Source organism: Nycticebus coucang, chromosome 18, assembly GCF_027406575.1.
Source record: "Nycticebus coucang isolate mNycCou1 chromosome 18, mNycCou1.pri, whole genome shotgun sequence".
NCBI classification, from domain to species: Eukaryota; Metazoa; Chordata; class Mammalia; order Primates; family Lorisidae; genus Nycticebus; species Nycticebus coucang.
Window position 1 is genome coordinate 23,155,742 of NC_069797.1, and position 10,188 is coordinate 23,165,929.

The following is a 10,188-nucleotide window of genomic DNA, read 5'->3' on the forward strand; positions in this document are numbered from 1 at the left end:
CTTTCCTAGCTTCCTGGAAGACAGATGTGGCCATGTAGTTGAGGTCTCACCAAAGGACTGGGCCTCCTCTGATGACACTTACTGGAAGGGAAATCACTTGTCCTTGTAACTTTTACTTCAATTTACCTGTGAGTTAGAACATGCATATAGTAATCCAGTTTCAAGCATACAAAAAAATCCTAGCCTAGGGCAGGGAAGAGTAAGATGCAAGGCACACAGGTTCCTAAAATACCTGGTGAAACGAAGCTGAGCTGCCTCCTAGACAGGGGCTTGGCAAACTTTTCCTGTAAAGAACATTATAAATATTTTGGGCTTTTGTCACATATTCTTTTATATATATATTTAAAAAAATTTTTTTTTGCAGTTTTTGGCCAGGGCTGGGTTTGAACCCACCACCTCCGGCATATGGGGCTGGCGCCCTACTCCTTTGAGTCACAGGCACCGCCCAATATATATATTTACATTGCTTTAGTAATATAAAAACTATTCTTAACTTGTGGGCCATATAAAAACAGGCCTTGAGCTGGATCTGAATTTGGCCCCTGTGATAGGTGACCACCTCTGAACATTTATGTGAGAGAGAAATAGACTAATATGTCCAAGTCAGAGTCTTCTCTGAGGAGGTAACTTTATTAAGTAGCGATCCAGATAAAGGCGGTAACTTAACTTACGTAACTATCTAGGACAGTGGTTCACAACCTTCCTAATACCGCAGCCCTTTAATACAGTTCAGCACAGTGCTGATCTACGAGGAAAGCATGCAGGCAGGGGGTGGAAAACAAGACAGTGGTCTAGAGGTAAAAATGAACTTAAAACGTTCATCAGTTATCAATTTACTGCCTCCTAGCTCCAAATTCACCATTCTTTGTTCTCCTTTGATACTGTAGCTGGATCTGTAACAATTCCCTTTGCTAGTAAAGGGCACTGGAAGGACAAAGACAAGGGGCTTCTTCCTAGTTCTGGCGTTTTCTGTCTTATTCTGATAGTGCAGCTGCCAGTGATATGTGGGAAGCCCAGTGACACTCACCCTTAAATAGTGGCTTCCTGTTCATCAGCCCTGGCCTGCAGCAACATAATGAACTTTACTATGCTGTCAGCTACAGCCAGTGTTGCGCTGGGAAGTATTTAATAACTAGTTTGAAAACAGAAAAATCTGATTTGTTGCATTTGCCAACTTCCACGATTTGAATGCTTCCACCACAGCTTATTTCAATGAAGACTAGGGAAGAGATGTACAAAACTAGCTTTTGGAAGCCCATACAGATTGACTCTGGTACACCACTGGAACAATCACATCCTGTCCAATGAGGTCTGAGCTTCAATACTGGTTGGGATTGGGGGACCCTCTTCTCAGTCTGCTTCTTCCTTGAGAATTTTCCCTTAGCTTTTCAGAGGCAGTAGCTATTCCCTATTCTGGTATTCCTATATTCTTCAGAGATCTCTTTATGTCCTTCACCAAAGAAAACTCTTTTTACTAGTTAATATTTCTTTGTATTAAACTTTATATTAAACCCTGTTCAAATTACTGGTGTGATTTCATCTTCTGCCTGGACACCTGCAGAGATGACCCTGTTAGAGAAAGTAGACCAATATGGGTCCAAGAAAGGGCTAGAACCAGAGACCCATTCAAATAGAAATATGACTATCACTGACTGAACACCTACTTTATGCCAGGCTCAGAACTCTAATGGCAAGGGCATTATACCTATCTTATTGGTGGGCAGCTCAAAATCTTACCCAAGGTCATGCTGAAAAGGAGAACAGTACAATTTGGCTTTTATTTGCAGCCAAAGGCATCTTAATTGATAGTCAGCTAAAGGACATGATCTGCAGGTGGGAGTATGTAAATAGTTTTTTCCTAAATCAAGAAAGATGCAGGAAAAATCTTAAGGTGCTGCTAACTTTTATGGGATCGAGTCCTAAAGATTAGACAAACATACAAGTCTGTCTGGAGACGTTCTCGCCTTCAATATACTGGGAAGGCGCTTTCATGGCATGAGCCCTCTGATGTCTAATAAGCTCTGAACTCCATCTGTAAGCCTTCCCACATCCTTTACATATAAAAGGTTTCTCTCCACTGTGAATTCTCAGATGCTGACTTAGATATGAGCTCTGACTGAAGGCCTTCCCACACTCATTACACTCGTAAGGTTTTTCTCCTGAATGAATCCTCTGATGTTCAACAAGATGAGTACCCCACCTGAAGGCCTTCCCACATTCATTACATTCGTAGGGTTTTTCTCCTGTATGAATTCTCCGATGCTTAATGAGGTTTGAGCGCTGATTGAAAGTTTTCCCACAATCACTACACTTATAGGGTTTCTCTCCAGAATGAATTCTCTGGTGAATTACAAGGTGTGAGTTATAAATGAAGACTTTACCACATTCACTGCATTCATGGTCTTTCTTCCCCGTGGGAGTTTTCTTATGAGTGACAAGCATCCGCCTGAAACTTTGCTCCTGCACAGCGGACTGCTTCAGTCTCTCTGCTTTGAGATTCCTCTGCTGCTGGTCTAAGGTACTCTCAACTTGAGAGGTAGCTTTGGATGTAGATGTGTTGGTGGTGAGCTTTTCTGAGGACACCTGTGATTTCACCTCAGTAATGGGCAGTTGTGGCAATGATCCCTTGCCCTTGGGCTCTGGACCATCTTCTATAACAAATGATGGAAAATGTAAACATTCCGGTTCTGGACATACAGAGAAATGACACTTAGATTAGAATTTGTATTTCTGAAATGAAAATAAAAGCTTAGAAAATATCCACCATACATGATAAAAACTAGAAGATATTTACTTAGATATTACCAATTGGTATCTCTTGGTGATGGGAATGTACGGAAGAGAGAGTTTCTTCTTTTTTCTTTTTCCCTGCTTATGTTTTTTTCTAGTTTTTCCAGAATGAAACACTAAATAAGAATTATTGAAAAAATAAAAGTAGTTTTAAAATGGTATTTTTAGGACTCACACTTGAAAAATAAGAGAAAAAGTCTTACTTGGGGACTTATTTTTCCCTTCAACCAATGTCTTGAAGGGAAAAATAAGAAGAATCATTAGGGTTAGGGAAAAGTGATGTTCCAAAGGCAGCAAGACTGTTCCTCCTGGTTCTGTATCCTTTACCTTTTCCCTTCATCCCCCCACTACACAAATGGATAGTTACTGAAAAGCCTCACACAGCTACCTCCTCTATTTATAAAAGGGAGGCATGCCAGCTCCCAGCCTTTTATCTGCTCGGGGCTCTGTCTTCCCTTTGATCTGCTCCTTAAAAAAGAAAGAAAAGAATAGAGTACTTTGCCTTTTTGTTTTTAAATGTCTAGAGGACATGTATGTTTTATTTGTCTGCATCAATCTCTACAGGCTAAGAAGAACAAAAAGCAACTGTTCTAAGCAAACTCAAGATCTTTAAAAAATATTTTTTTTCAGGTTAAATGGTGTGGTTAAAGAAATCTGAAATACTGGCTTGGTGCCTGTGGCTCAGCGGCTCGAGTGCTGGCCACATACACCTGGGCTGGTGGGTTCGAACCCGGCCCGGACCTGCCAAACAATAATGACAACTACCAAAAAAAAAAACAAGCCAGGTATTGTGGCAGGAGCCTGTAGTCCCAGCTACCTGGGAGGCTGAGGCAAAAGAATAGCTTAAGCCCAAGAGTTTGAGATTGCTATGAGCTGTGACACCACAGCACTCTACTGAGGGTGACATAGTGAGAATCTGTCTCAGAAAAAAAAAAAAAATCACGGGCGGCGCCTGTGGCTCAGTGAGTAGGGCGCCGGCCCCATATGCTGAGCGTGGCGGGTTCAAACCCAGCCCCCGCCAAACTGCAACAAAAAAATAGCCGGGTGTTGTGGCGGGCGCCTGTAGTCCCAGCTGCTCAGGAGGCTGAGGCAGGAGAATCGCGTAAGCCCAAGAGTTAGAGGTTGCTGTGAGCCGTGTGACGCCACGGCACTCTACCCGAGGGCGGTACAGTGAGACTCTGTCTCTACAGAAAAAAAAAAAAAAAAAAAAAAAAATCACATAATAGCTAGCTTCTTTTTAGAAGTAAAGTATCAAATTGATTAATGAATAGAGGCTTACTAAATGGAAGTAAAGGAGACAAGAAAAAGTCTGGGGAAAAGGTGAGAAAAGTAGAGCTCAGCAGTAAAAACATACTTTTGGGACAAACTCTATGATGATTCTCCATTTCTCATTTCCTCCATTTTGCTGCCAACAATTCTATTTTTTGGCTAGGCACCTGTAGCTCAAGCGGCTAGGGTGCCAGCCACATACACCAGAACTGGCAGGTTTGAATCCAGCCCAGGCCTGCCAAACAACAACTACAGCCAAAAAATAGTCAGGTGTTGTGGCAGGTGCCTGTAGTCCCAGCTACTTGGGGGGTTGTGTAGGATAATATTTAGAAATAAACTTATCCTACATCAAGCACACAAAGTAAATTCAGTGTGAGTTTAAAATGACATGCTTTTCTTCCAGAGGCTTAAGACACTTGGACCCCCCTGGGTTACTCACAGAGTTAGGTTTTTTTGGAATTGTAAAAATTCCTCAGGCCTTTTCTCTGAAGCAGTACACCCCGTGAAGCCTGAGATCCAAGGGCATGCCACCCTTCCTCAGAGATACGGGCCAGAGGGTTGACAGATGTTAACAACATATTGTCAGAGGTCTACAGGTGGTCTGCCCTGAAGGAAGGTCACAGTCATTACTTCATACTGAGTAAACTGAGTGAATGCTTGAAGATATTCTTCTATTAACTCTGTTTCCCTATAGCTGTTTTCGTCTTTGTGCCCTGCTTGGAAAACTAGTCACTGTTTAGAGGAAGGGATTTACTACACTAGTGGTTACATTGATATGATAAATATTTCCTTTCAAGTTAAAATTCAGCTAATAGATAATGGATTAGGTGTGTACGTGACTGGAAGAGCATAAAACTTAACCTTGGAATAAAGAACTTTGCTATATGCCATCCCACGGTGTATAGTCTGTTTCTTGACTTAATAATTACAGGAGCGAGTTTACACCTACAGCAAAGCTGCTGCTCGTTCGCGTCTCGGTTCACGCAACAGGTTGGGTCAGGCAAGACAATTGCTTAAGCCTAGGAGTTGGAGGTTGCTGTGAGCTATGATGCCACAGCACTCTACCCAGGGTGACAGCTTGAGGCTCTGTCTCCAAAAAAAAAAGAATTCTATTTTTCACATGCTTTTGTTTAGTGGTGGTGTGGTTGAGGTGTAAAACCAAATATTAAATAGACTCTTCCTGATTAGAAACTTAAGTACACTGGCTCGGCGCACGAAGCTCTGGGGTTAGGGCGCCAGCCACATACACCGTGGCTGGTGGGTTCAAACCTGGCCTGGGCCTGCTAACCAACAATGACAATTACAACAAAAAATAACTGGGTGTTGTGGCGGGTGCCTGAAGTCCCAGCTACTTGGGAGGGTGAGGCAAAAGAATCACTTAAGCCCAAGAATTTGAGGTTGCTGTGAGCTGTGACACTATGGTACTCTACCGAGGGTGACATAGTGAGACTCTGTCTCAAAAAAAAAAAAAAACTTACATACATTATGTTCACTATAGTTCATAATGTTACAGAGGTCAGCAAGGATAGTTCAAAGTCCTACAGCTCTAGGTCTACTGTCTGTTAAGTCTAGAGTTTGCCACTGGGAAAGAGAAGAGGATTTTTGTGGGTACGTTCCAGGCTGAAAAGGAACTTTTTTTTTTTTTGAGTCTTATTATGTTGCCCTCTGTAGAGTGCCTTAGCGTTACAGCTCACAGCAACCTCCATCTCATGGGCTCAACAGATTCTCTTGCCTCAGCCTCCCAAGTAGCTGGGACAGGTGCCCACCACAATGCCTGGCTATTTTTTGTTGCAGCTGTCATTGTTATTTAGCTGGCCTGGGCCGGGTTCAAACCCACAAGCCTCGGTGTATGTGGCTGGCACCCTAATCATTGTGCTATGGGCGCCAAGCCTAGAGAAGTAGTAAATCTGAAGGGTAGAAGCTAAATGAAGACATAAGAGAGTTTCAAATAAGGCTGTTCAGATGCGGGAGTAGGTGGTAAATGAAGGTGATGACAGACTATGGATTTTAAGTGGTTTGGGAGGCATGGGGAAATAGAAAAGGATCTCAATGCTGGCCTGTAGCTGAGAACAGAGCTATTAGGGACCAGAAGAAGTCAAGAACAGTGGAGATAATGAAACAGGTATTATATAAGTTTAATATATACAAGCTTTAGTTTAATCATCAGAGCTATCTTTTTTTTTTTTTTTTAATTGAGACAGAGTCTCACTTTGTTACCCTCGGTAGAGTGCTGTGGTGTTATAGCTTAAAGCAACTTCAAATTCTTGGGCTTAAGTGATTCTCTTGCCTCAGCCTCCCAAGTAGCTAGGACTACATGTGTCTGCCACAACACCTGGATTGTTTTAGAGATGAGGTCTAATTCTTGCTCAGGCTGGTCTCCAGCCCGTGAGATCAGGCAATCCACCCTCATTGGCCTCCCAAGTGCTGGGATTATAGGCATGAGCCACGGCGTCCTGCCCTCATCAGAGCTATCTTATTTTATACCTAATTTTATAGGTAATAAGACAGGCAAATCCTCTAACCCAGGGGTCCTCAAACTGCGGCTCGCGGGCCACATGAGGCGGTGTGATTGTATTTGTTTCCGTTTTGGTTTTTTACTTCAAAAGAAGATATGTGCAGTGTGCATACGAATTTGTTCAGAGTTTTTTTTTTTAAACTATAGTCCAGCCCCCCAATGGTCTGAGGGACAGTGAACTGGCCCCCTGTTTAAAAAGTTTGAGGACGCCTACGAGAGAGAAGAATAGTAAGGCCATAATGATGATTAAAAAAACACTTTAGCAGCTACTAATTGCCCTTTACAGATACTAAGTTCTGTGGCTCCTATATTCCCTCTTCTTCTTCCCCCTCCCCCACAGGATCCTGCTCCTCACCACTCTCTGGGAAAGGCTGGGTCTCCTGAGATTCACACTTGAGCTGCATCTCCGTAGGCTGGAGCTGGATGCTCAGTGTGTCCTGGGCTGCTACCAGAGATGCCTTCTTCTCCCATGGCTCTTCCTGTGTAGGTCCATGTGCAGGGCCTGGGACCTGGAGGTGATCAGGCACCACTCGATTTATGTGGGATCAAAGCTTCCAAGGAGACTTTAGAGAGCCTCCTCAGAGTCAGCGCAGGTGAAGGAAGAGGAACTAGAGCGTCTTTTTCATTCAGGGCTTGAGGGAAGAAAAGATAGAGACAGAAACACATACTAACTGCTCTACCTGGCCCAAGAGTGGTTTGAACTCGTCAACTCCCCCTATTGCTGCCCTTCTGTCCAGCCTGAGGGTCACTGATCTGGCTCCCAGAACAGATCAAATCCCCCTTCCCACCTGCAGTTCTGGTTCAAATCCTTTTTCTAAATCCTCCAGCACTGTCACAGCCTCCTCTCCACTCTTAGGGTGATGTTCCCGCACCCAGGACTGGAGCTCCGCAGGTAGTATGGTCAGGAATTGTTCCAGGACCAGTAACTCCAGGATCTGCTCCTTGGTATGTGTCTCTGGCCTCAGCCACTCAGAACAGAGAATCCTTAGTCGGCTCAGGGCCTCCCTGGGACCAGGAGTCTCTTGATAACAGAGTTGCCTGAAGCGTTGACGAAAGATCTCTTGATTGGTAGAGTGGTTCCCAGGTTGCCTGTTCTCATACTCGCAAGACTGCTCCTCTTTTTTTGGCTCCATTATCATAACCTTCTTTTGTTCCTGTGTATCCTGAAGGGCCAGAGTTTTAGCTGCTGTTAGTGATATAGCCATTTCAGTCTGGACTAGCTCTGCAAAAGGCCAGTATCAGCTGTAGTCTTTCACTGGCACCCTGTAACATAAATAAGAAGACATCATTCTTTTTTTTATTCATAAAAAACAAATTCAACATCCACATAGAGTCAAACCCCATACTATACCCTTTACTCCCTCCTTCTCCTTTACCCCTCCCTCTTAGTGGAGAACTCTGTTCCACCGAGTTACAGCTTTTGAGATACTTGTAATCTGGTCAAGATAGGGCAGTAAAGTGGTTTTCTATAACACAAGTAGATAAATACCATAACAGGAAAAAAACAGCAGGAAAATGTTGTACCTTAGATGGTGATTTATTACACCTGCGCAGGGGACTGCTGCTTTCAAAGGCAGGCGGCCGAAGTGGAGGGCAGGCTGTTTTTTATACCTTTTTTAGTGCCATGTGGCAAGCAAGCCAGTACAGAAGGGGAGTATTGCGGTTAGCTCAGGGAGGGGTTACAAGCTTGAGTAAATTTTCACTATTGTTCACCGGGAACTGGGGGGCGGGGGGGGTGTTGGGAACTTGGGGACTTTCCCTGCTTCCGCCGTTTCTTGGAATCTGGGCGGGGGGGGGGCGGCGCTGGAGTTTTGGGAGCTAACAGGCTTTTACAGAAAAAAGTTCTGGGGCCCACAAGAAGACAGGACAATTGGGGAAGAAACAAGTCTGGAAATGAAACTCCTTTCCAAATTAAAAGCCCAGAGCTGAACAGATTTCAGAACGAGGTGGCGCTGTGTGTGTGTGTGTGTGTGTGTGTGTCAGCTTCCTCTCAGATAGTACTTCCAAACTTTTTCAGATTTTGTAGCAGCAAAAGAAAAATGCAAACTCCTTCTGAGGGGCCGGATCTTACTCAAACGCCCAGGATCTGTAGCAGGGCCTCGTTATGGGGCTACTGGGTGGTGGGACACACCCAGGGGCCATCAGAGGAGCGCGAACATGGACCGCTGGCCCAGGACAAAGGAGGCGCCAAGACAAACGCAGAGCCCGTGTCTCTCTGGGTGATGCCCCGGCGGCGCCAGTCCCCTGATGAACTCCTACCCCGACGCCGGGCAGGTGCCCACCTGAAACTAAAAGCCAGGGGGAGGGGACTGTCGTCCAGGCTAGTTACAACTCCCCACCAACACGCCTCATTCTTCCCGCTAGTGTCTCAAGAAAACAGCTGAGGGGTACCGAGGCCGCGGGCCCTGCACAGGAGGTGACGCACGTGACGTAACGAGGCAGTGGAGAGCACGCACCGCGCGGACCCGAACCCCTCTGCACACAAACCCGCAGCGCTCCCTCCAACGTTCCTCACCGCGGGATTCCGCTGCCTGCCGCGACCGGCAAAAGCAGAACAGGCTCGGAGCTGCACCGCGGAGCAGCTGCCCGCAAGTTTCACCTCATTGGACCGCGGGCTTCCATGGGGTACCGCAGCGTACTGCGACAGCTTCCAGCCCCAGCCCCACCGGCTTGCGCCTGCGCAGACCTCAGCCTCAGCCTCTTCTACCAGTAGCTTCAGACTCATCTCCCAGAGGCCTCCGCGTCTCCGGCTTCCGCTCGCTGACTCCGCCTGACGCGTGAAGCCTGTTACGAGCGAGTGCGCCTCTGATACGGCTGCATTTCGGTCAGGCTGGTCTCTGGGAATCGAAGTCCTTGAGCAGGTGGAGGCAGGACTGGCGCTAGCTGGTTACTTAGCCATGTCTGGCCCGGCCTCGCTCCTCTGTACAATTGTATCTTAAGGGGCCGTGCTGGATAACAGAAATGTCAGGGAAATTCTACCCTTGTGCATGGCCTGTTACATTTCCTCCTTTATGTTCTATTTTCCAGGTTTCCTCTTATCAGACCTTCAAAGCTTCAGGGCTAGGACGGTGCAAGGCACGGGGACTAGGCCAGGCCGGACTAGGCACTTAGCGGCCGGTCAGATAGGCGGTCCTAAGCGCTGACCTCGGTTTGCACGGCTGCGGGGGCTACCCTCCCCGCTGCCCTCAGTCTTCCCCTGACTCAGGGCTACCTCAGCTGTCGCGCCCATTGTGTCCCTACCCCACCTAGTCACCGACGTGCCCTTGGGAAAGAGCGCGCGAGGATGTCCTGCCCAGGTCTAGGCCGCTTCCCACTTCCCGGGAATAGCCACCGAGTCGAGTCCTCCTATCTTCCTAGACCGGCGGAGGGAACACTTGGGCCCGTGTGAGCTGCGGTCTAAGCCTCTCCGGAGTCGCTGAGCTGGCCAAGACGAGGAAGACCAATTCCCATCCAGGAAGAGGTCAGTCTAGTGAGGCGAGTGACAAGTACGTTACAGTTCCTGCACTATGATGGCTGTGGCCCGTGGGAGCACGAGGCTACTATCAGGAAAGGCAATCTGACAGGTGAGGCCTGAACGTGGCGCAAATGGGAGACTCACGACTGTGGCGCTAAGA

The 10,188-nt window shown here is 46.5% G+C and overlaps 1 protein-coding gene across 4 annotated transcripts; it reads right to left on the reverse strand.

The window, feature by feature from the left end:
* Positions 1-1,886: 1,886 nt before the first annotated feature.
* On the reverse strand, positions 1,887-9,831 carry ZNF232 (zinc finger protein 232). Of its 4 annotated transcripts, none has more exons than XM_053569025.1 (4): positions 9,090-9,831; positions 7,363-7,837; positions 6,930-7,083; positions 1,887-2,648 (listed from the first exon to the last, which is right to left on the reverse strand). In XM_053569025.1, the coding sequence occupies exons 2-4, from the start codon at positions 7,777-7,779 to the stop codon at positions 1,927-1,929; spliced, it is 1,293 nt and encodes a 430-aa protein (XP_053425000.1). In that variant the 5' UTR covers positions 7,780-7,837; positions 9,090-9,831; the 3' UTR covers positions 1,887-1,926. The 4 variants fall into 4 exon arrangements, with proteins under 4 accessions (XP_053425000.1, XP_053424998.1, XP_053424996.1 ...); XM_053569023.1 differs by having other exon boundaries at positions 1,887-2,651; XM_053569021.1 differs by having other exon boundaries at positions 1,887-2,687.
* Between the last annotated feature and the right edge of the window lie 357 nt (positions 9,832-10,188).